Below are 27570 nucleotides of genomic sequence, written 5' to 3'. Positions count from 1 at the left end.
ATAATCAGAAATCTTGCATTTTACCATTTTAATAGCAAACATAAACTGTTTATAATGCATCACAGAAAGATGGAGTTAAAAATCAAAATCCCCTCAATAAATCAGACTGCAGGTTGCTGCTAATCGATTTTGCAAGGGGAAAGAGCCCTTAGCAATCAGAGTGGTCAAGCTTAAGTAGAATTCACGTCACTTTTGAGATAGAACAAAATCATTCAAAATCTTAGTGATCAATGGAAAGCAAGACAATAAGAATGACAACTTACACAAACTTGCCATAGCCAAGCGATGCTGAATTTTATTCCTGCATTTGACTGGCAGTAAGTGCATTAAGACCAAGCTTTGAACATAAATGAAGTATTGACATGACTTCAGCAGGTGCTTTCCCCAGAATATTTGTGCCTGCATTCAGTGCAACAGGACCCTGAGCACTGCAGCAACCTCTCAGAGGTGTGTGTGTCTGCACATTGCTTATGTTGACCCACTTCTAATCAGTATTTCAGTTTTGTACTGAAGTTGTTGGATTTTTTTCAGTTTTGTACTGAAGTTTTTGTACAGATACCATACAGACACTATACAGATATACAAAGGTTTTTATACTTTTGTATATCTGTACTTGGCCATCCAACAGCTAACCAGAACATACCTCAAACAGGTGATCTGTCATAATGTCATAGGCAAGGTGCAAAGATAATGCTGAAATACTTGAGAATCACGATAGAGACCTCACTGGAGGCAATTAAAAAAGATCTACAACCATCATTTAGATTTTATTCATCATCTGTTCTCTGTCGACACTATTAAACACTTCACAGGGAGTTCATTATTCAGTGACATCATAAGTGATAAAATACTATACAGTACCAGAGTGTTTAATTTTTCATATATTTCTAAGGTAATTAAAATAGTCTCTTGTCATACAAGGTTCAACAAGTTGAGGATTTCTAGATCAGAAACATATGCACTTGACTGTGAATTTTTAAAAGTAAGGTATATGTGCTGAAAGGTTTGATGATTACTTTCCAATTATAGAAGACCAGAAGGATGTCAGAATAATACTATTTCTTACTCAGATAATCTCTCACTTATGCTGAAAATTACAGTTTCTATATTATCTTTGAAAAATGCCAAAGAACCTTGAGTAATAAACTTGAAAACATGCAATTAGAGGACTAATAAATCTTACTTTAATGAGAAACAGCTGTTCTGTTATGCTGTGCCTACAGGACATTCTCATGTTTGGCACAAGGTTTGGGAACATTCTGCATCAATTATTCTTCAAAAGAATAAAAGCAGTTATAAAACTTTAGCCAGGCTTTGACGGTCACACTTAATTTTATATATTCATTTCATTTGAGAAATTATAAATAAATGTGCTTGAAATTCCTTTTTCCCTAGGTCATGCAGCGCCTCTGTCCCATGTTACTACCTGTGCCAATAGGCCGTGTTTTCCTGGAGTATTGTGTTTTGATCGGAAACCCCCTTACATTGGATATGTCTGTGGCCGATGTCCACCAGGATTTTTTGGAAATGGTCGAATCTGTAGCAAGGTCCCCCGACCAGGTACTTACTCATTTTTGGAATTTTTAAAAAAAGTTTTGCACACAAAGGCTGTAAGCAAATATGAACTAGTATGGCATTACACTACAATGTGCTTTATAGTCAAACCCTGAAGCCTTTTTTCTGACTGTGAACACTCTTACCTGACAAGCAGCTAGCAGGTCTTATTTCAGGAATCTCTGTCTCTCAAGAATGAGATTCACCTTCTCATTTGCCACTAGGGAGAATTCTTCGCAACGGGACTTACGAGATGGTATGAATCACCACATCTGTGTTTCTGCCACAGCACTGGCATATGATTTCAAAACAGGTTTCCTCTTCAGTAAGATGGGAACATGACACATGACAGTACCACTCTGTTTTCCTTGTCTCCTAATTCTTTTGCTGCAAGGCATCTGTTCTCCAAGGTGACCTGTGAAGATGACGATAAACAAAGTGCCATGTACGAACAACTCTACCAACAACAGAACACAACAGATAATTAAAACATTTCAATAGTATCCTTCGTAGCCTGAGCAGCATTCTTCCTTCGGGAGTTCTGAAACTCAGATGGTCCCATTAATCTCTGAGGACTGATCATTAGAAGAGGTCTTCTGCTGCGATAAAAGAAAAGCTGGGTCCTGACCTCAGGCAGAAAATGGCAATAGCATAGCAACCACTCATCAGTCATCCAATCTTGCATTCTCTCAGTGAAATTCTCATAATTCAATGCATAGTTCTCTAGGGACAGTCTGGATGGTTGTCCCATTTTCACTGCACAGAGCGATTTGCCAAGAGAACTTATGTTTACTCCTTAATAAGAATAAGAGTAGTTATTAGGTCAGGTTCCCTGGTTTCCCTCTAAATCTTTTTCTTAAGCATTCAAGACAGACTCACTGAAAACCCATCAAATTGTTCCCCAGCTTCCTACACTGACGAACCTACCTTCATTACCCATTCTGTATCCAAATCAATGGCTGTTGCCTTGGTGTTATATTTTAATGCACACTATTAAAGCAGAACTGATTTCACTGTTTAGAGTAGGTATTGTCCAGACTTTTTGAACTACAAATTGATTTGAGCTAGTTCTCAAAATCTAAAGGTCACAAAAAATAAAACTAACATTTTTCTTCCTCTGACTAGCAATGAGTATGTACAATGTATTAGTTTGTCAGAGTCACAAAGTCAGCTATTGACTGTTCTATAACTTGGTAAGCTGTAAAAGCAGTTGAGCAAAAAAATATAAATCACTGTGCATATAAATAAATGAACATTTCTGTTATTGCCCAAAGCTGCACCTTGTCATTAATGGGATAACGGGATATACATTGTATACCCAAAGGTCATTTAAATGTTGTTGAGTAGAACAGATATTCTACAGATATAGATATTGGTATAGTAAATCAGACACACATGGTACTTATATAAACGTTAACCAATAAATTTGTGCATGTTCTAAAAAGCAAACACAGTCAGTAGTTGCCATTTACTGTGATTTATTCCTGTCATATACAGCTCCAGGCAAGACTTAAGAAATACCCGAAGTACAATGATCTGAAACAAATACACACTTCTTTCAAAAGGGAGCTGGATATCAGAGGCTGTGAAGTTCCTCTTTTTCCTCTTGAAAATGTAAACTAAATCAAGGACTTCATGCTACTAATACAGCCATGCAACCTGTGGAGGGGTGAAAAGGATTTTTTTTGTTCCATAAGAGCCTTATATTCACTCACGTGAATTATATCATAATATAAACGATGAGAATCTTTACCTCTCTTCTCAGTCTTAAAAATAGTTTTCATTTGTCAGGACTTCAGGAACTGTAATTGCCTTATTTTCTATCTTTCTTGCCTTATGCAAGATGTCTGTATGGGCAAGATCAGCCTTTAAAATAATCATGCGCCTCAAGGTTAAATGAGAATAGTCATTCATTTTCATATTTAGAAATGAAAGTAATTGCTGCAGCTGTATGAGAGTCCTAATTTATAACCAAAATGATCGGTTTAACTCTCTTTCACGTGTGCTTTGCTAGTTCAAGCAGAAATATTGTATAACATTGATGATTAAAAGATATCAGACAAAAAGGAATGAACTTTCAATTAATTTTATGTACAGTTCTGGATTATGAATATTGTGAAATCCTCCCTGTTAGAATAATAGCTTCTCTCCCTTGTAACTTATGCTATCAGTCTTCAAACAAAACAGAACAAATCCTCTTCAGCTTGTTACAGTGCTTGTTAAGGCATTGAGATTACATACTAACTTCAATGTAAAAATTCTCTTGTTAATTCCTTTTTTGTACTTTATTGGCTGTTTTTGACATAAAGTTGTACTCAGTTGTTACTATTTAATGATTAAGGTATGTGTGTTTTCATACAGAAATCATAAAAATTACCCAACTGCCCTTTGTAGACTACAGAGGAGAAAAAAAATGCCATAAGAAATTTCTTTCCTAAGTCCTTGTTTGATGAGAATATGCACCAAAAGTCCTTGATATGTGATAGGTTTTAATCTTTTGATATACTTGGCATACTGCAAATTATATAAATTCCAGAAATAAGTTTCTAAGCTCCATTTGCCTGCTCTGCCCATAGTGCAGGGCCTCATTTTCTTCTCACTTACATCTTTTACCCACTTTATATCAGGAGTCTGTATCAGTTTAAATCAACCAGACTTCATTGAAATTATTTGTGAGGTACACCTGATAAGTCTTAAGGTGATGTTACTGGAAACATCACCAGTACCAAAGCCTGTATGGACTTTCATACATAAAGGGAAATGTCTAATTTTAAAAACACATTCTCATATATAATGTTTTCAGGTAAGCCAAATAAAGTAAGCATTTCTCTCCCTTCAAAGTCCATAAAGCAGGTAGCCTACACTTTAAAAAATAATAATTAAAAAAAAAAAAGTAGCATCATCAGTCCCTTAAGTTTTCTAGTAGACAATAAGGAAGAAAGTCTAAGCAACTTAAATCTGCTCAAGCGTCACTGGGCGTGCTTCACAGTTGTATAAAATATCTGTTACCTTTTTGTTGGTAGAGCCACATCTACTAAATCAAACCATGCAGTATCATAGGTTATATTCTTGGCATAAAGATAATGAATATATCTTAATGGGGGATGCTGGTGATGTGACTGCACGTTGCAATATTAGCAGTATGCTACTGGTATTTCTCTAGACTGGTTTCATCACTCATGGTCTCAGAGATACCCATCTGTTTGCACTTTCTTTTGCAGGTTAGAGAGGTAGGTGTCATCACAAAAGATTTATTTTTTTTTTTCCTATTAGTAAACCAGCAATTTTACTGGACAAAGCAGTGCCACATCCGTCACCAATAAAAGATTGTTCAGAGCCAGCTTGTTCTGCCTCTTCTGGTTTAGGGAACTGAAGATCAGGGGAGAGGATTATTTTATGATCTCTGTAATCGAGTTCTGCTCTTTCCATTCTGAACTGCTAGCACTCCTGCCCTAGCAGTTAATTTGAAGTACAGTAGACATTTGGCACTTGATATACATGTGGATTTGCCATTTGTTATGTTTATGTACTGCATTTTACACTATTCCAGTACCTGCAACATGCTTCTGAACTCACTTTGATTTCACATCAGAGAGACCTCTGTGACCTTCTCATTTGCACTACTGTCAGATCTACATCAAGGTGTGGATTTAAAAACTACATAAAATATTTTGAATAACAAGGATAGGTGTGTTTGAATACATAGTGTTCCTGAAGAGCACTAACGCCAGAAGAATATATTATTATCAACTTTTATATTAACTTTTGACCTTGAGATTACTGCTGTTATTATTAGCACTCATCATCGATCACTGTCCATGAAGAATAAATAACTCCTGAAAAACAAGACAGTAAGTGCTTCGGTCACCAACCCAAGGTTTCAGCTTTGGAGCTAACTCCAGAAGTGGGGACCTCTTGCTGCCTGGAACCAATTAAATGATTTTTCTTCAAAAAGTGACTGGTGAACATAGTTGAACCCTTTCATCAAACAGAATTGATGAATTTGCATTAAAAAGATCAAGGCCCAGATTCCAGTCTCGTTTACACCAGTGTAAATCAGAAGCGATCCCATTAAATGAAGAGCACTGCCCTAACAGTGTGAGCTGAGCATTGTTCCTGGAAGGCAGGCTGAAAAATATTGAAAAGTAGGCACATCACAGGCTGAAACTTCAGCTACAAAATCTGTATGTATTGGCAGGTATAGACAGAACACACACACTTCCCAGCACTCAGAGGATGCTTTGTGATGAGGAACCAACCAGCCATGACACTGTTTATGCAATGAGTTACAAGGCTCAATTGAAGGCAGGAATCTTTTGATGCTGCAGTCATTAGCTGCAAAGTTAACTGAGGTCCTTGCAGAGAAGACATAACAGAAATACAAAATAAGTGGTAAATATTACTTTGGTCCATCTCTGTGTGGTAACAGCTCTCAGTGGCTGATTCTTGTGGGCTCAGAAACTGGGAAGCATTGTTTCCCAAGGCCAGGGCTTCCAGCTCCTAGTGCTGATTCAGGCCATTGAAACTGGGCATAATTCATCTTTGGAATTTGTGTTGGAAGTTGCTGATCCCTTTCCTAAACTATGTTTCAGCATTTCTATCTTTTAGTATTTCAGGCCAAAATGTACATTTTTGCAAACTGACCAGTTATGTTGTGATGACATCTCCTTCAAGGGCATTTGATGAAAAGGCAGCTGAAGTGTGGTTAGAAATGACACACAAAGACATTTCATACAAATCTGGATTCATGAAAAACATATTTTTGCAAATGGTATGCCAGTAATCTTCACAAGGCCAGGATCACCCAGGCATTTTGGACATAATCTATGACCCTTCCCTGCCCTCTGAGTACATAATTGCCTCCAAAACCCCACTCCTGTACTTGTCAGGCTAGAAAGGGAATCAGAGAGCCTTTCTGATGGTTCTTGCCTCCATAGGGATACCTAATAAAATATGAAGTATTTTCAGAGAAACCTCAACAGTGGCCTGCACAGTATGTGCTATGACCCAAACATAATAAATAAAGAAGGCATGGTAAGAATAATATGTTTAGATAATTTAAAAGATAAATGGTTTCCAGCTTCACTGATCCTTATACTCTGTCAATCCCGAATTTGTTAAGTGCTTCCAATCCAGATGATATATTTAGGAAATGATGTCGCTCAGCAATAGAAGTCCAATGAAGCCCAAGCCATAAAACCAGTAGGAAAGAGGACTAAGCTGTATGCCATGAATAATATTTACATTCAATCAGAGCATCAAGTACAGATTACATTTCTCTCCTACCAAGAATGTGCCACTTTTTGCTTAAGCAATCACCATGCCATCATGACTTTTAAGTGATAACAAAAGCTCAGTCTGCAACAAATAATCTATGGAAGATATAGACCCAGTAGGCTTCTTTGTTTTTTTGTTTGTTTGTTTTAAGTTGACAGAACAGAGTAAGATCATCTCCTCTTAAACTTTCCAAGCCCATTTTATCATCTAGCTCTAATAGCACATAGCTTCTAAAGTGAGCCAACCCTATTTCCATAAATCTGATAACGTTGTTTTGTTAAAAAACAAGTGGCACAACAGTTTTGCCACTAAACACAAAAGCAGAGCAAAAGATGGAGCAAAAGGATTCATAAACAATAGAAGGCAGAGTACAGTACCATGTGTGAAAAGATGGTGTGAAATTCATAGATTCATTATTGCCCATGACAAATTTGGGATTCTCATCATCTTGCTGTTGTTGGTAAGCGGGGACCTACAGAGGTAGGACACTCGCTTCACTGAATTTATTTGCAGCAGCAGGTGATATTCACTGTCAATCCATATGAATTTTGCCCAAATAATTACACGTCACATGTGTAGAGCTAGATCATTTCTGAAGGGACACAACAACAGTCTGTAGCTAAAACAGCATTGTTGATCCTCTAGAATTCAGGACAGAATAATCTTTCATACCAATAATTTGTCACAGTGAGAGTTTATCTCATATTATGACAAAAATACAAAATACATTTGTTTGATTATTTGTTTGTCTTGTTTTAAGTTCTATAGGACACAGAGAGGTACAACTGCAAAGCAAAGAGTATCAGCAAAGCTCCCTAGTTTTATAAATGGTGGAACAGCTGATAAATCTTATACCTTACTGAAAAATAACAGCTCTCAACAAGAGTTTCTCCATGCTAGCACATGCTGCTTATAGTATTTATAGAATGTTGTCTTAAAAATCTTAGATTTGAATTGTTATATTTGTTATTATATTGTTGGATCACAATATTTTAAAGTCTTCTTCAGTTAATGCCTCACGGGATAGATAGTCCTTAAACCTCTTTCTTTTGTTGTCCCCCAGATGCCTCTGGTCAGCTCATAACTTCCTCTTTGCAGGTGTCTGAATACAAAGAGGAGACCTTTCATCTTCTTGATGGCTATGTATGTCACAGTGTTAAATACCTACATGGCCTAGGGAGTTTGGTTAGACTAGATGCTGATTAGCAGAACTGCCACGGGAATTCTGCAGCACACAATGTGAAAATTTATTATCAAAATTCCTTCTTTTTGCCTTTTTAAAATATATATTAGGAAAAAAATAACACTATATATAATTTTCAACCAAATCAGTTGTAGCTGTGGAGAACTTATAAAAGCATGAGTATTTATATGTGCTTTTATGGTATTAAAATAGATTCATTATTGGTCTCCAGCAAAGTATAGTTCAGATTGTTTCTTGGCTTTCATATGTAAAGTAGCTCATTTTTATGTGTTTACAGCCCCAAACAACATAATTATAATTTTACAGCATTTATTTCTTGAATCAAATAAAAAGAGAATTTCTGTAAAATATTCAAATTTAAGCTACTTTTTCTTTGAAGAAATATTATGGATTTTCTTTTGAAGAAATGTTACGAACTTTCTTTACAAGCTATTATTACAGTTCTAAAGGATTCTGCATAGATGTTTCAGAGAACTAGGCAGGGATGCTTCATTGAAGATCTGTCTTGATTTTGTCTATTTTGTGCATATCTACCAACCTGTTCAAGTCATGAGAGAGTCTGAAGGCCCACAAGGCATCATCAGATAAGATAAGAGTTTTTATTAATTTTTCCATCTTTCTCAGTGCTGAGCTAAAGTAAAATATACTGCCAATTCCTGAATAGAAAGTATAATTTAGTTTTATGGAATCTATCTTAATTTTCTCTTTATAGCTGCTGAAATAGTGCAGTTGTAGACTGAAATAATTGGAGAAGGTAGAACACAAAGATGAGAGGTAAAAGCCTCTGGTTTTTCAGTCTTAGGTCTGAGAAGTGGACAAGGGATAACAAAAGAATGAGCAATAAAATGGTTATGAGGGAGTTAAGAGGGTGAACCAAGGTGTTTTCAAACACAACTATTCTTCTTTGCTTCCTGTTTTGTTAGCTGGATATTCAGAGAAAAATACAGGAAGAACACTTCTAAAAGTTGCAGAAGGGAATGGTTTAGAGCCAATGAACAGAAGGAGCAGTGAAGGAGATAGAGTAACAAAGGAACAGAGAGCAGCAGGTCTCCCATGCAAGGGGTAAGAGCACATGGAGCATGTTGAGATTACCCACCCCTAGGAGAGAACTTTTCAATTAAGCCCTGAAATAAACTGCCAGGTTGGAGAGGTGTTTGAGAAAACACAGCTTGTTTGTAAAAACCAAACAAATAAACAAACAAAAAAACAAAAACTAGTTTATCATATACATGTAAAATCTGAAAATGATATTAATAAAAAATAAATATTTTGATAAAGACAAAAAAAATAAATCCTTTTTGGGGAGCATGCTCATATTTCTGCATTCAATAATGCTCACACCATTTTTTAAAAGCACAATTTCTGGTGACACTGACTTTAAAAATTCTATTGAAAATGTATAGAAAACATAACAAAAGGAAATCAAACCAAACCAAACCAAACAAACAAAACCCACCAGCAACAAGCAAACAAACAAAATCAGCCCCAAACAAACAGAGTTTACAAAGGAACAGACTACTTTATTTTCTTCACTTTTTCCATACAGCTTTGTAGTCATTGATGTCTTGCAACGTTCTGGCACTTTGCCTACATGTGATCCCTTGTCTCCAGAATTGTACTAACTACACATCAGGTAGTTGCATCCAGTATCTTGATTGCAGTTTTAGAAGTTCTGGGTGACATCAAAATTATAAAAAATATCTCAAAACAGTTGAATAAGAGTTTCACTTCCCGTCCATGCTGAAAACATTTTAAGAATTAGCTTTGTCAGGCTGCACTACTTCAAGAAATCTGAGAGTATCTGCCAAACTTCCCTGCTGTGTGAAGTTCTCTATGCCCTTCTGGTCCTCTCTGTACAGTAATAATAATTATTAATAATGTAGCCTCATAATGTAGCCTCTATATTGAGGTAAGCAGAATCCTTTGAATTTACTTAAAGTGCAGCAATACTAAAACAAACATTAGTTTAAAGTTCACTATTTAGGAAATTTGAATATGCATGCTTCCAAGTATATGTAAATTATAATCAATTAAATACTTACAAAGCAGCAGACACAGACATAGATTCATTTGCTAACATTTGTGGGTATTATTTACTCCAAAAAAAAGGAGATTTGAGGAAGTTTGGTGGGTGAACTGGCTTCAGATCCCAGGTTTTCTCCACAAAAAAGCATTATGATAGAGTAATACGATTTTGTGTTTTATACACACAAAACAAATTTGCATTGCAGATTTCTAAATTATGAATGGTTTTACAGAATTGTGTACGTACAGCTGCAGCCACGTTTGACAAACAAAAGAGTCTGCAACAGAGGAAGGAATTGCTTTTATGCCAGCTCCATAGAATATTCCCTACTGCTCATGGCACGGGTAGGTGAAGGGGAAGAGAATTGCTCAGGTAGAAACACCAGCAACACAGCCTCATTTTCGACCAGGCTGAAACATAGCTCAGGGACAGTGAACTAGATGTTCACCTTTTAATTTTATTATTAAAGCAATGAGTGAACGAATTAACCTGGCACAGAAATGATGCTTTGAAAACATGGATTTTACTGAGGCTGAATATGCCTGTACAGATGGATGCAGAGCAGTGCAATTGCTTTGCTCATGTGTTGACCTGTCTGGATGTAGGGCACGTTAGGTCCACAAGCTGTCGAGCTGCATTAGCCCAGCATGAACCAAATAGCCTGGCTGGTTTATTCTGTCTGCCTATGCACAGCTAGTGGCTCACACACAGAGCTTCACATCTTTCTGATTTGTGAATTCGAGATCTGGACACTTCTTACAGAAAAGTTATTACTGGTATCCTCTACTTCCACATTTTTCAAAGAGGGGATTAACTTTTCTCTGTGCTTATTTTGTGTGTGATATGTGTTCCTAAAATCTTTTACAACACCTCTGACTTTTCAATTTTTGCATAAAAAATAGGTAAAGCATCATGATTTCTAAACTGAAGCTACTGTCAAAATTTATAATAATATTCCAATCTTAGCCTTTAAAGCTCTTTTGTTCCTACAAAAATAATCCTGGGATTACAACTTCTGTAAAATTTGGGACATCAAAGCTGTACCTCTGTTAAGGGAGTTGAGGGATATTTCCAGTTGGGTATTCTGGGAGTTACTGTTCGTGATTGCAAGTGAAGGGACTTCAGTGATTGGGAAAATTCAACCAGCATCTAAGCATAGGGAAATTAAGGATACTTCAAAGCAAGGACGGGAGAATCAAAGTTTCATTTCTAAACAGTTGTGAGAGGGAAGATTTTAGGGTATGCTTGGATGGCTAAAGAGAAGATGTAGGAATTAAATGGATTCAGAATAGAGAAAGAAGTTATGCCAGAACTTAATCAAATAAAACAGCAGATTAAGAGTTGATGGAAAAACAGAATTTCCCTAGAGCTTCCTATTGACAGCTGCTCCGTTTTCCCTTTCTCACCAAGTAAATACAGAGAAAAAAAAAAAATTAAAGCAAAAAAATAGAGAGATAAATGGGATGATCCCTAATACTCTGGTAACAAGGCTTCTTAGACCAGTGTAATTTTTCTGTTCTATCTTGACATTTTAAATAAGATATATGTGCTGGTAGATGTTTCAAATTTTAAATGATGACCCACATAGCGCAATATGTCAGAAGAGCATTTCTGCGTCGACATTCTTCTGAATGAGAAATGTGCTACACAGCATGTACTACTAAATGTTAATAGCTCTAAAACTACACAAATTGTAAATTTATTGAATTGTGTTAATAGTGAGATGAATTCTTAAACTACTCACAGAATTCTGAAAGGGTTGCAACCTGATCAGAATTAAAGGTACCCATAACACTCTGAACTGAGAGGGGGAATAAACCATCAACGGATGATCTTGTTAAGGAGAGGGAACCAGTCTCCAGATGAAGAGTAGGCTGTCTGGGGACTTTTTAGTAGAAAATAAGGACAGAGCAACACCTGGATTACAACACAGAGATTGCATATGCTGATAGTGTCTGCTACTTGTGAATGCATGAAAAAGTTACACTTACATTTAAAAAAATAAATAAATTTAAATTTCTTACTCTAATAGCTGTAGAAGAGAAGCACAGCAATGAAGAGGAAGCAACTAGTCATGTCTACAAGAAATTTACAGCAAGAGCTTGAGGTGTCAGCTGCTAGTTGTGGCTCAGAGTGGGGCTGTTTCCAAGGCAAATTGCTTGGGAAGGAAGGCACGAAGGTGCTTGAGGCTAAGTGAAGGCTTGGCTGAATGACACTTGGGTCACTGACTTAGTCCACCATGTCCCAGGCAAACTATGAAATGCTGGCTCTCTGGAAACAGAAATTATTGGTGTCAGGAGGGGATGTGATTTCTCTTAATCCAAGTCTAGATGTAGCCTGTTTCTGAAAGCTTGAAAATGCAAAAAAGAAGAGACAGAAACTCAAAAGAGAGAAAATATATTAGATTTCTTTACTGTGTTTCAGTGGTGATAACTTACTCTGGGTTTAAGATACTGTCGAGTGTCTGCTCTGTTTATGAACTCCTATTTTCACTAGGTTATATAACTGTTTTATTATCTCCAGAATGAACATAATCCTCTTCATATACAGTAATCTAGTAGGTCACTACAAAATGCAATTCAGGCGAGAGAAGAAATCAGAATTTGCTGTGCCTTAACAATGCCATTATGGCATTGGCAAGCACGAGCCAGATACTGGTTATGACGATTCTGATTTATAATCTTAGCACAAGCAGTACGAGGTACTTCAAACACCAGGCAAACCAATGGCTGAGGGGTTCTCATGTAGGGGAACTCCTAAACAGACGGAAAGTGTCCTGGTGTTGAGCTGGATTAGGTATTTAAACTTCTGTCTCTGAAATCTGGTCTCTGTCACCCTTGTTCTAATCTTCCACAGATGGGAGAAAACAAAGGCATCTATCTTTGCAGGGCCTGATCCTTCCTGGTGTTACATTGTGCTTACAGTGGTGTAATTCTTGATAGGAATGGAGCCCCTTCTATGCACAGCTGGAACAAAGCATCAAATTCTCAGTCTCTTTTCCAAGTCCATGGAAAATAAACTCAGTTGTTCCCACTGCTGCACATTTCCCTGTTAGTATAGGCAGAAATACCAACGGTAGTGAAAATGTATTTTTGTACTGTCACATAACCTTGAGCACTTTGCCTTGTCATTTTTTGTGTTATTTTCATCCAGTCCAATATGTAATCATACTGTGGCATCACAGAGAAAACCAGATTCACACAATCACACTTCTGCATTGATAATGGGTTATACATTTGAAAATATTGATCGACTGTGAGGAAAATAAATTGAAGTAATACAGAATTTGAGAAAGTTGCTGACTACAGACAACTAGGTCTGCAATCTTTTGCTATATTTCTTTGTTTTGGTGTATTTAGATATCTGGAAAACTACAGAAATAAATTTTCAGGAATTCCAGAAAAATATTGTCAGATTCTAATCCTAACTAAATTGCACAGTATCTTTTTAAGTAAAACTATGATAAAATGCAAGCTGAAAAGACACTGATGTAGGCACATTTGACTAATACGAAAGTTCCTGTGACAGTATCTTATGAAGTTTGGTGGCCTGTACAAAGTGGATGAGGGACCTTAATCCATACATGTGATGAACAAACAACCAAAATATTTACTCTTCATTGGTAGTTTTCTTTGAGGTGGAAAAAAAAAAAAAAAGTAAAAAAAAAAAAAAAGTAAAAAAAAAAAAAAAGCATTGCTATAGGTGCACTCCAAAAACAGCATGCTTCCCCTAAAAATGGGAAGACAGAAGCTTATTTGCAGGATAGGCATATCAGTTATCATCTAATAAGGAAATAAAAGACTTTCATTTCTCAGATAGCCAGCCTGACCCCCTCAGCAGTCACTAAAATTCAGCTAGGAGGTTTATTTGATTACAATACAGTGGAAGGAGCTCAAAGCTATAATCAGTGCTCATTTAAGAAATTTGTTAGAGAGGTCATTTGGCCCTTTATTGTCATTCCTGTTGATTTCTGGTCCCTGAATCAAACTTTCTAAGGGCAGCAATAATCACCTGTTGCTGATAACTTTCTGTGGAGACGTTTCTTTCATCTTTCTTTCTTAGGTTCATTTTAAAAAATCGTTTGACTTCTCCTATCTTCTTATGCTCATCACTGATGTCCTCTCCTCCTCACCATCTCCTTTCTTCCATTCTGTGCATCTCATCATTCATCAGCCTTGCCTTGGACAGTAAAATCCATGTATTTACCTACTATTGATGCCCATAACTTGATCTACTACCATACACCACTCCAAAACGTGATGCTTCAGGGCAACAAAAACTCATCAGCCAGAAGAATGACACTGTTTATCAGCCAAATAAGCACAGCTTTGGATGGCAGGTTTTCCTTTGATCTAGTCAATGCTCTAAATTTATTTTTGACCTTTGCCAAGTGTCTTTATCTCTTTTTCTTGCTAACTATGACTAATTTCTACATCAGTAGGAGTTTTATGAAAGTGATTAATATTTATATTTAAAAAGTAGAGCTACATCCCACGTGGGGTTAACCCTAGAACCAAGTGAGTTTTTTTTTGTTCAGGATCCAATACATTCCATTTCCTATGGAGTGAGTATGCCAGAAGTGGTTAAAAATAGCTTCTTCCATTCATTAGAGTCAGCAGATAGCCATTAATCTTCCTGAAAGTATTGATTCAAACTACTTGTCTCCACTTTCAAGGCCCTTCACAGACTAGCCTCTCCCCATCTATCATCTCTCCTTACACTACTGAAAAGGTGGCTGGCTTTGTAACAAGTGGGTGACAGTTACAAACCAGCAGCCTTTCTTACATGCTGCCCCTCACGTCTGGAGGGAGCTGTACACAGTACTAACAAAGGTTTTCCATTTTTCTCCTTTACATGCTTTCCTCAAACTTTCCTTTGCCATAAGGACTACAAAAGCATTGCATCGTTATACACTGATGTGATTGGACTAGAATCTGGCTAGCAAGTTATCTTGCCAAGTATGGTCTTATCATTTCTTTATTTCTCCATCTCTGATATCTATCTGTCCCAAACTGCAATGTCTTGTCTTACTCCTAGACTGAAAGAACTTGAAAATCTCTGCACAAGGTACTGTATAGCAGAACATTTCCCAGTACGCTACTGAAAAATATACAGTTAGTCGGAAATAAATGCTAGATCAGGTGGTCAACAACTGTAGGGAGCATGAGAGAATGGCACACAGTGCCAAAACCTCATGGACTAGCATAGGTTGAAACTAGTAAAACAGCATGGCAAGTGTTTTTGCCTGGCTGCAATTATCCCTTGTAAGCTCAGTGCTGATCCTTAAAAAATAATGCCTGGCTACCACTGAGAGTCACTACCTTAGTCTTAATATTAAACCAGCATAATTATATTTCATCTAGCTCATAAACTTATTCTGTAAGTTTATGTATTGTAGTTCCCCATGCATCCAGTGCTATCGTCACCTATAGGAGACAATACTGTGACATCTCTACACCAGCCAGCATAGATAAGTCCTTAGCACAGATGGCAGATTATTGCATTTACTTCTAGAATTGATATTCTGTTGTTTGTTCATAATCTAAATGGTCATAGTGGTTTCTTTAAACACTAAACCGGCAAATTTGACTGGTATATATCTTCCTTCTGCCCTAGATTCAAGATCTTCCCAAAGCCGTGTGGATGTTGCTGAGAGAAATAAAGAAGATGCTAGAGGCTCTCACCATGAAGGCAAGACATTCAGAAACATATATTCCCCTCTTTCCCAAACCCAAATTCCAAGACAACAAACTACGTACTTTATGGAAAGAAACCACACAGTCATTAACACTCCATTTCTTACAATGAAAAGGAAGATTTCCGAGGCTCAGACATTGTCAGAAAAAAAATATGTTATGGAGTCCACAGCACCTGAGAAACAGACTTTTCTTGACAAAAGAAGTGATGCACACACTTTCCTTCTGCACGAGGAACCAGACCCCAGAACAGCAGCTGTCAGTGTGACAACTCCTACTGCTGTGCATTTTAAGCAGTACAAACCAGGTCCAACACGGTCGGCTCCTTCTCATCGCAACACAAATGAAAGCTCATTCTTTGCAAGGCAACATGCTGCTCAGCAAGCTTGTTCCAGATACAGCTATTTTCCCAGGAAATGGCCCAGTCGAGTCACAGTCTCAAAGACCAAACCCTCCCCAGATTTCCCGACAGAGCAGCAAAGAGCATCTTCTTTGGAAACACACCTCACACCCTCTTTTCATTCATTAGGTCATTCCCTTGACACAGCCCCCCAGGGTGCTAGCATCCCACCTGTTCCCCCAGCAAGGCTCCCAGCACAGACTGCAGCACTCAGGCAGGCATACAAGGCAGCAATGGACTATGTGGAACTGCCAAAAACCATCAGTAGGACACGTCAGGATGTCATCTGTGCTAGCATGCCGTGCTTCAGTGGTGTGCAGTGTGAGCCAGACGAAGATGGAGGGTTTAAATGTGGGTCTTGTCCCATGGGATACAGCGGTAATGGAATTATGTGTGAAGGTAAGGAGGAAAATCCTCTTCCAAATTCCTTTGTGCCTTTAAATATATTTATAAGTATAAATAAATTCATTCTAAAAAATTATAAATACTTTTGATTATAAATTTACAGATGTTGCCAACTGAGATCACACTGGTTTTCAAAGCAAATTACATTTTAAAATAATAGAAAAACTTATTCTATTACTCAGAAGTTCTTTCTGTTTACAAAAATGACATATTTACTTGATAATATCTAATCTACTGAAACCAGGACTAGATTGTGATCTTGCTTACCCTTGCTTAAGGCCAGATTCATTTTACTGAAATCATTACATTTGAAAATATATAAAACTTTGTGGGAAAGAGTAAAATTTACTCTATTTGTCTATAGAACACATATTCTATGAAAAACTAATTGTTCTGCTATCTTAAAAATTGTTTTTAAATATCTATCTGATACCCCAAATACAAAACTGAACCTGTCATCTGAAATGTATAGCACCAGAAGAGTTTTCACAATATATTGACTTATTTATTAGGCATTTTAGAATACCTCAGTAAAGCAATAGCATTACACACATTTCTAAAACAATGAGTTCTCTGACTTGGCTCTCGTTAATTATACCTTTTGTTGAAATCCTTCTGATAAGTTGATGTCTTAATTGGCCTTTCATTACACAAAGCAAAAATGTAGTGAGTCTATTCAATTTGTAGTAATTTATTTAATTTTCTTTTGCCAGTGGTTTCTCACATCCTGTGCCTGCAGCAGACAGGCGTGGCAGGGTCTCAGCAGGGCTTAGCACCCCTGGGGTTCCCTGCTGCTCCCGAGTCTTTTTGGGAGTGTAAAGCCCCTAGCAGCATTGTAGCCCTCTGAGCTTAGAGCAGTCCTGGAGACATGCTGCAAAATGTATAAGGAAAAATTACTATAATCCTGCGTGCTGTAATTTTCACCTATTTGCACATTTCTGAAATGACCCTTATAAAGGGCTGAAGGTTTTTTTAGCCCATCAAGAAAGACCCCGTCTTTTATGCCTGGAGCTGGAAACACACCAAGGGAAGCTCAAAGCAAGCTGGAGTGCAGGATGGCCTCCCCTCAAAGACAAGGCCTAGGTACAGATGAATATTTACAAACACAGATATTCAGCTGCCAGTGTATAAATAAATTTAGTATGCCCATCAGTACAGTCCTTAAAACATAAATCTACCTGTGCCTTTTACTGTCTCACAAGGCGAGATGTTTTCTTCAATTACTGGAATTACAGAAAACCTCTCTAGAGAGTCCTTAAGTTGAAATAGCTTATTGCCAACATCATTCTCCGTCTCGGGGCTTGATGACATGGTACACAAACATCCTTTATTTGTCTCCTGTCACTGACCACATCACCTGACTCAATAATAAGCCTGTCTGCTTCACCCTGAGCTGCTATGCGCACCTGCGACTGCTGTCCTGGAGTAGGGCCAGGAATGCCTCTGCCGCCGGCTCTGTGTGAAGAGCATCCATTGTACCTCCAGCTGCTGGTGTCTCTTTGCATGTCAGATGCAGCTGGCTGATCATGACAGATGAAGGAGAAAGATGACAACAGTTCCTTGCATTAAGGCCTTGCCAGAATGTCTGCTATCAGCACCTGACGATGCAGCCACAATTGTACTGATTTCCCACAAAACAGCAGTACCCTCTTAGAGCAGGCAGAGGCAAAAATGAGCAAGTGATCAAAGCTTAGATGAGACAAAACTTTGTGAAATCTTCAGACTTTGATGCAGCATGCATGGCAAGCGAGCAAAAATGCCCAGCCTTAGATACTATTGAGAACTGTCACCACCTCATTTGATGCCGAAATTCACCGAGATAAAAGGAACAGCCCATCGCTAGCAAGGTTTAATACATGTGGAGCTTGAGGGGATGTGACCTTTGTTTAATAAGAGTTCCTGAAAATACTCTGAGATGATAAATGCTTTACTGAGTGGTATTTATCTTGTGACAGAATGTATATTTATTTATCTATTTAATTTCTGTTGTGTGGATTCAAAATTAAGCTTGGAGGGACTGGTAGAGAAAAAATAAGCAGCATCCTGAAAATGAATTTGTCTTCATGCAAGAAATCATGCAAGATTTTGATTCTTTAATATTCTTATCCCTTTGGACAAGCCCCTCATGTTACCCCGTTTTAGTCACACGTCCTCTCCCCCCATTTCGTTTTCCTGCTTTGGGCCACAGGAGTCCAGGCTGGAGGAGACCCCATGGATCACTAGGTCCGATCTTCTGCCTTATTTTGCAGGAGCAGAACTAGATCTCAATGTGTTTGGCTTACCCTCAAGTATCTAAAACTAAAATGAGATATTTTCACATGCTCTTAGCACTGTCTGTTTTGATCACTCCCTTCAGTACCAACAACTTTGTCATCTGTAAGAAGTAGGACCTTGCTTTTACCCAGCTTGCTTTGACATAAAAAGCAGTAGGGACTGAATTCTCTTACTTCTGTCAGCAGCTAATTACTCCGAGGATGAGCCAAAGTGAAATAGTTCCTCGAGGATCTAATCCCTACTCCCGTACCCCTTCCTACAGCTGGCCAGGTTCTCAGCTTGCAGAGCTTTTTCATCTTCCTGAACAAAGGCAGCATTATGATTTATCTGCAGCCTAATGTCAAGGCAAGCCTGCTAAATAGGCAAGGCCTTGACACACATCATTTCAGAGGAGCATTTTGGAGAAAGCTGACATCACCTATGCTATAATAAAAAATAAGCAGGAGAAATAAGGCCTACAGTTGTCCACTGCATTCCTCTGCATATTCACTTGCAGAACATGCTTGCTTTTCTTTGTGGAGTAAACTTAGCCAAGAGTTCCTCTGGTGATGAGGGAGGTTTTGAAATAGGTAATTTCCACTCTACATGTCCTTTTCAAAGATACGTACCAAAACCCCAACACACTATTATGGTACACTCTTAGCAGTGTTACAGGACAGTCCCTATCACCAGCCAAAGTGCACTGCAGAAGTGTCCTAACACCTACAGAGCTTTGGACATTTCAGCTCACTATAGCAGTAACTAAACAAAATAGTCCTTTACTAATGCGTAACTAGTTCAAACATTGTTTTGAACACCTCACTGTGACATTAGAGGCTAATACTCTAAAATATTTGTTAGTGTTAGCCACACGAGAGCCATTACTGGCCGGCCTGCCTCTGTTCTCCCGACAGCAGTGGGGAGGCCTGCACTTCCAAAGACACGATATCCACTAGACAAGGAAACAAATGCTGGTTTTTCCCTGGGCTCATTTTATTCACCAGGGTCTGTGCATATGGCACTGTCTGAGAGCAGCTGTTATGTTTCTTGAGCTCCTTAGGGTGCCCTAAGGTGGAACATGTCCTTTCCACTCGATAACAGGGTTGAAGCAAACAAAAAATTCTGCTCAGGGCGTTTTTGTTGTGCTTCTTTCTGAGCGACCTAAACCTGAACGCTGAAGAAAAACACAAATTTATGCCACTTTCCTGGTCATCCTTGTTTTTATTTCTCTAACCCCAACTTTGTTCAATAGGGAGTGTCTGGTTACTAAAACTACAGCTAAAAAATCAGACAGTTCTGTAAAATAAAGTCAATAACTTAAAACCATTTAAGATTAGGTGATGGTTAAGGACTATTATATTTCTAGTTTTTAGTAGTCATAAAAGTTCCTCAGACTTCCTGTGGAGAATAAAGTCGTGCTACTTTAGATACAAAATGTTTTCTGAAAAATGTTAAATCAGTAAAACTCTTGGGTTATTTTACAAGCATTGCTCAGTATTTTCAGAGGGAAGGGAAATTTTTGAACAGCAGCAGTCACACTTTCTGCTCAGGAGTTAAAAATACACCATTGCCTTGACATTACAAAACCAAATAATTTTCACAATAATGGGAAAGATAAAGTAGTTGGGAATGTATTCCAACCTCAGGATACAACCTTAGGCTAAAACATCAGTTAGCTGACATTTGTTTGGTCTGACATTTTTACACCCAAAAAGCTCTACCATATCAAACCAAAAGTCCTTCCTCTGTCTCCAACAGCTGCTAACAGCAGATGTCCAGAATTATTTGGGAAAAAAAAAAAAAAAATATATATATATATATATATATATATATATATATATAGGAATACTGTCCAGAATAGTCTCCCAGCAAGTTATGGATGTGTTTAAAAAAAAAAAAAAAAAGGTGATGTCTTTGTAATTGGTATCTCCCAGTATATACTTCTGTGAGTTTACCCAAATGCTTTTAGAACCCCTGCAAAGTTGCTGTCCACAGTCCTACCGATGAGCTTCAAAGAGGAACTGTGAGCTTCCTTCAAACTAGCTGCCTGCTAGCTTTACATCTGTCTGTCTTGCACAGCAAGAAACAGTAAGCAACCATATCCTGTTCAACCTTTCCAGCCCCCACATAATTTTGTAGTTTTACACTCTATTCCCCCTAAGCTTTGTTTTTCCCGAAGACTTAATCTACTGTTTTTTGTACAAAAGATCTTCTGTAACTCTGGTTATCCTCGTCACCTTTTTTCTGTATCTTTTCCACTTTTACTATAGCTTTTCCAAGCCAGGGGGATCAGAACAGCACATGGTATTTAAGATGCAGCTCACCATGGATACAGGCCATAATAAAGTCTGGCATTTTGTGCTCTGCTCATTTCCTAACAATTCCTAACATTTTATTTGCTTTTTTGACTGCAGATGAGCACTCAGCTGACATTTCACAAAACAAAATCCATTAGTACAGCCTAACCAGAACTGTTGTCTGCATTTGTACTCCCAATTTAGTCAGTCAAGTTAATCTTGTTAATTTTCTATTTGCTATGATGGGTATTTATTTCATAAATGGACTCTGGGCTGCTGGACTATTTAAGTATGCATATGAGTTATTTTAATTGGACTAATACATGATTTAACCCTACGCTTTATTGCCTTTCTCTGTTAAAGTCATGCAAAAGAGAGGCTTTACTCCATGTCTGTTAAAGAGCAAAATCAATAATCTGGATAGCTTACAATTTATTTATTTATTTATTTATTTATTTATTTATTTATTTATTTACCTCCCTTGTGCTGCACATATTAAAACTTCATCTGCACATCTAGGAAAGTAGGTTAGCACATCTTTGAAAGAAAATAATTGTAGCTCAGTAATTACAGGAAACTGGGTAGTCTACACTCCTGACCTGATTGTTTTTCACATTTTAAACTGAAACTGCAGGTAACCTCACACCTCTGAGCCTTGCCTTAGTAGTGCAAGTCCAGGACCTGCCAGGCTGAGCTGCACAGGCGGTAATTTGCTGCTGAGATGTCAAGCAATAACTCTGCCCTGGAAGCCATTTGCTGATTAGGGTATCAGAAATGGAGGAACCAACACATCTTCTAGTATTTCTGAGTTTCCCCAAAGTTATCATAGAGAAACCCATAAAAAGTGCATGATCTCATTTTAATGGAAAAAAAAAAAAAAAAAAAAAAAAAGTAGTTTGAGGACATTTTCCAAAAAGCCCTTTCAAATAAAACAATAATGGACTTCTCCATTTTCACCTCCAGACTTTAAATTATGAACAAAAACATACACATTTGACAGCAAGATTGACCATTTGCAACAATGTTTTTCTCTTTACTGTTATCTTATACCATCCAAAAATGTTTAGTATAAAAACACTGCAATACCTTTGTACAATTTAGCAAATGTTATGGAAAAAAAAAAAAATGTTCATTCTAGAAGATGAAAGATAAAAGTCTTGGAAAAGAATTTGACATAAACAGTATATTTCTATTACTGAGGAAAATGTTTTTTTAGGTGAATGTTGCTCTCCCACTGCCATTGCAGCCAGTGTTCAGTTTTTATCTTCTGCTATTCACCAATAATAGAATAGTTTTAAGTGTTTTACTATTAAGCGTCACAATAAGATCTAATTATTTGAATATATAAAATACTATGTTCTTTTCTGACAGTTCAGATGCATCTCAAAATGTGTAAAGGCCAGATGGAAAGCAGTCTATTCAAATGGACACATTTGCTTTAAGTGCTATACACAAAACACGCTGAAATAAAGCATAATACATTTGAATGTCACTGCGCTTGGTATAGCACTTAGAGACCTGGAGGCTTTATGCAACCATCATACTACAGGAAAGGAAACATATTTCATGTACTTCAAAAAGTACATGTTTCCCAGGTTTTGTGTTTCCCAGTCTCTATGCATAGAAAGTCATTCAGTTCAACTTGCTGTAATTTCTACCTGCACAGCAATCCCTTGTAAGCAAGTCCTGTGCTTACCCAAGCACGCAGGAATTAAGATGTTTCAAGTGCACACAGGTCAGGCTGGCACCCCTGTTTCAAAGCAAGAAGGTGTCATTGACTTCACTGAGATCTATGGCAAGCCCCTGAACACGAGAGGTGGCTTACAAATATAGAGCTGCAATTTAAAAAGTTTAACAAATTTCTTTGAAAACAGCTTCCATTTCTTTCGCCTTTCTTCCCCTTGCCATTTCATCACGGACCACTGCCTGCTGTTTGCCCTAAGGGCATGAGACCCTGAGCTGCCTGAGCCTCTGACCTGCTCTGAGCTGCTGCCAGTGGCTGGATCAGAAGAACTTTGGAGAAGTGTGATGCTAACTGCTTTAGTGCGTCTAAACCAAATCTATTTAGCTGTCCAGAAAATGTCGATTTTTTAAATTATTTTTTTCCCCCGATGTACACTTCAAATTTCAGCTAAACACATGCTGAATTGGAAATGTCTAAACCTTATAGCCCATCAAATCAAAACTAAATTTAGCTTAATGACATTCCCAGCATGAGTAGTATGGATCTAAACTATATCAAGTTGCCTCTGCTCAAGCATGTCAAATCCTGAAGTTATATTAATAAAACGCTGAAAATTTCACCCTTATAACTGAATGGTAACAGGAAATGTAAATACTGAAGTACCTGAAGAGCAGATCTAATAACAAATATATTTCTTTAATGTTATTTGTGTGAAAGGATTTATTTAAAGGTACTTTCTTGGAGTTTGTCTTTATAAGTGCAATTAAAATATGTGTAGTGGCTTTTATAATGTTTTGGATGGCAAAGTTCGGATGCAATGGCTTTCTGTGAAGGCTTGGTGATAGCCAAGAGGTGAGGACTTCACAGCATGAGCTTCATTTAAATTCTGTTGTGCCACAAGTATTTGTCCTTTAGTGTTCCAATTACACAGTCTATTTTACATTTGTAAGAACTTTTTTTTTCTTTTTTTTTTTCTTTTTTTTGTATCAATACTTAAAATGAAAGATGCTTTCTTTCAGATCTCTGTAGCTTCTTTCACTACCATGCATTTTTCCTTGGAATAACCTTGCTTAGCTTCATACCCATTATAGAAGATACAACCCTGCCAGTAAAGTGTGCCAAAGTACAACATTTTTCTCTGTGTTCATTTCCCAAGCCCGTGGATAGATATTTTTCATTCTGTTATGCACTGTGGTATTTTTTCTGAAGGCATAAGTGAGAGACAGCAGACAAACACACCTTGCTCTGCTCCTGCACCCTGGGCTCCTTAGGATAATTTTCAGTGCATTTCCTACAGCAGTGCCTTCTCCCTCCCTCTCTGGAACCTGGTGTACCAGAGTACCTCTTGTTAGAGGGTTACAAACACAAGTATTCATGATACCAAATGTTAGGTGATTACCTTTGTCGTTAGGATTAGGAAGGTAAACTTTTCTTGCCCATGAACAATTAAAGGCATTAGGAATGTGCCTAAATAAGACTCTAGCTGGGAATTAGCTTTTGTCTCTCCACTGCGTATATGAAAAGCTCAGAATAAGCAGCTCATTAGGCAGATAAGATAAGCAATGTGAAATCCCCTCAACAGTCCCTGACATTCAGATCTTTTCTGGAATCAATGAGTTCATTGCTTGACTCATAATGACCAGCATTCAAAAAACAAATAAGTGTCTTCAGCAAATAACCTGTTTCCAGAGCTGCAATAATCTCCAGCTTTATGCCATACACCTGCACATGCTCCCTTCCACAGAATGACACTGCATACTGCAATATATCAAGAAATCATTATCTAACTTTCTGCTTTGTCTGCAGACCTCAAACAACCCATTAAACATTTAAATTGTTGCTTAAATGTTTGTCATTTTGCTGACAAATCTCCTTATAACACTTCTGATCAGAGGAAACACTTCACCTCTGCTCTGGGGTAACTTTTGACACCCGTTAAGGCTTACTGAACATCCATGAGGCTAATTTGTACAGAGGGAAGGGCAAGGTGTTTCGTATTGTGAGCTACATTTGTATTCAGTCCATTTTAGACTTCAAAAATATGTACTTACAGATGAGCATGCACAGAAGTTAAGCACGACTATGTTAGCACCACCACATTACAAATGTGATACCTGTTTTTATCCTGCAGTTTTCCCAGTAACCAAATTTCTTCTTGGATTAATAAAATGGTGAAAAGTAGTAACAAGTACTGTGCTCATAGCCTCACAGAATGTAGTACTTGAGGTGTTTTCTTCTTTTCATGCTTTATTCTGCCTGTGTTTCTTGCAGTGCAGTGTGATCCACCATGTGAGAATGGAGGCACTTGTGTAGCTCGAAATACCTGTTCTTGTGCCTATGGATTTGTTGGTCCTCGATGTGAAACAAGTATGTACATTTTTTCCCCATTACACGTTTGAATTTGCAGAAATGATAAGAAAAAAAAAAAAAAAAAAAAACTTTTTAATTTTCTCTATTTCTCCTTAAAATTATGATTGAATATAACAAGGAAATCAAAGTATACTATATAGAAGTTACTATAGAAGTAACACAGTAGCTGAACTATTTCAGTGCATATATTCACTAGCAACATAGTTGTATTATGTAAAAATATGCACATCTATATCAACATATTCTACACAAAAGTGCTTCTGGAAAAAAAAAAAAAAAAAAAAAAAAGCAAAAACCTCCATGTTATTTATAGTAATATTTATGAAATTCAAGGTAGTGTGAGTGAATGCAGTAACACTAATTTTGAGAACACAAAAAGGCTATGCCTATTAGGAGTTGTGTTACTGTGCAAAATAAGTTGCAAAAGAGGCTCAATATATAGAACATCTGGGAAAAAAATCAGCCTTCAAACCCTTCTATATTAGCTGAATGGCGAAATATATGCACTTGCATTATTACAGTCCTTGCTGCTGATTTAAGTATCAGGCTGCCCTTGACAGGAATATAATTTTATCTGTGAAACAGGGTAGCTTGAATACTTAAAGACCAAAGAATTTTAGATACAAGATTTCTGATGGAAATAGTGGGTCGAATAGAGAAAGAAAAGCATGGGAAGAGACAGATTCATTCCTCAGTTTACCTCTTGGACTAAAACCATAATTTATTTGCTGTAATAGAGCATCTCTAAGATCCACACTGGTATTACTGATAACAGATTTAGATCCTTTGTGCTTTTCCTAGTGGTGTGTAACAGACACTGCCATAATGGTGGGGTCTGTGTGTCACCAGATGAGTGCAAATGCAAAAGTGGATGGAGCAGCCCGTCTTGCGAAATCGGTAAGTGGTTAGAAATAACTGGTCCCTCATTTCTTTTGCTGCCTGAAATCCACATGGTTAGTGCAATTCAGCAGTCAGAGCGGGAATTGCTTGAAAAATTAAAATGTAAGAAGAGCAGGAGACCTAGAAAAGGGCAAAACCTCAGAAGGCTTTGAGATTGTATAAGTATTCATAAGTTTAGCTGTTTATGTGAATCTCAGGGTCACTTACAGGAAACCCACAAGCAGAATCTTTTTACAGCTTTTATAAGCTCACGCGATTCTGGAGTTTATTCTTAGTGTGCACAGAAATGAAAATAAAGTTATTCACCACATCAGCAGTTACAACCTCGGGAGGTGCTTGTTAGCTTCTGTCAACGAGAATGGTCCTCACTGGAGATTTTGGAGTTATGTTGATTTACAGTCTCAGTGGAAATGCTCAAAAATTGCCATGGTCACAGATATAAAATCACTCTTTGTTGGCCTTGTCCACGAAGAGCTCAAAGGAGCCCTGCCCTGCAGCCCTACTGTCTCTGTGGTGGAGATGAGGGCAATGCATTGCTCATGATCTGTGCAATTTCCATGCTTTGTTCCTTTTAACCCTATACATTTGTCTCAAGGTGGGAGAGAAAGAAGAATGGTTTGGCTTTTGGTGATTTTTACCAGTATACTGTCAAATCAGAACTTAAACATTATGGGACAAGAACAGAAGAAGGGCTGGTTAAACTAGGAAAGGAATGCAAGAAATTAAATGTGGCTTCTGCAGCTAAGTTAGCAACTACACATGCAGTTCTAATATGTAGTCGAAGGCAGAAAAATAAACTAAAAAATGTAAGTTATCAAAAGCTTACCTATTAATTACTGAGTTGTTTTGGTCCATCTTTAGACTGTCTTGCCATTCCGGAAGACGGCTTTCAACTGTATGAGACAGAACAAAAGTAGGTTCAGAAGAACTTTTCTCCCCCTGCTGTTAACTATAGGATATTTAACTATTCCTGGCTGCACTTAATAATGGCAGAGTACCTACAAAAGCTGTGCTCAGGGAAAAAACACCTCCATCAGTCAGTGAGAGTGAGGTGGGGACTGGAATTAGGTACCTATTTCTAGTCAGGACTCATGGTTTTGAACCCTATTTGAATAGCTATAGCTCAGACTTTCCTCTCAGGGCTGAAGTGCAAAAGATGGAGTGCATACTCTTTCCTCCCAAGGCACAACTATAGCACTCACCTGGGACAAGACATGCAAAACAGTGAAATATGAAAAGGAGCAAGCATGAGGAGTACCTTAATCAGTTCCAGACCTCAAGGCTACAGAGGCAGTCTGCCTCTGCCATGGCAAATATTAAATGACTCAGACACCTTCAGCCTACATTACCTCTCCTGGAAGGTGAGCGATGTCATTTTAACCTCCTCCCTGAGACTGCTGTAAATGACAGACCTATTGAGGACACATAAATTAACCTAGCTAAGATCCAGCATAAATGACTGAGACTACTGCTCGCTATTCTGGTTCCCCCTATCTCCTTTTCC

General features: G+C 37.7%; 1 protein-coding gene across 1 annotated transcript in view; it reads left to right on the top strand.

The window, feature by feature from the left end:
* Window positions 1–27570, top strand: part of LOC311210619 (von Willebrand factor D and EGF domain-containing protein-like) — a gene marked incomplete at both ends in the record, with an annotated part of 180403 nt that overhangs the window by 117341 nt on the left and 35492 nt on the right. Inside the window, 4 exons of the mRNA XM_084288620.1 lie at window positions 1396–1560; window positions 15678–16556; window positions 25068–25163; window positions 25968–26063. Of these exons, the coding sequence (XP_084144746.1) occupies window positions 1396–1560; window positions 15678–16556; window positions 25068–25163; window positions 25968–26063 (1236 nt within the window). The remainder of the gene's footprint in view (window positions 1–1395; window positions 1561–15677; window positions 16557–25067; window positions 25164–25967; window positions 26064–27570) is intronic.

The sequence above is a fragment of the Netta rufina genome (genome assembly GCF_964035555.1).
Source record: "Netta rufina genome assembly, chromosome: 6".
Lineage (NCBI taxonomy): Eukaryota > Metazoa > Chordata > Aves > Anseriformes > Anatidae > Netta > Netta rufina.
This window is presented reverse-complemented; position numbering and strand designations above follow the sequence as displayed.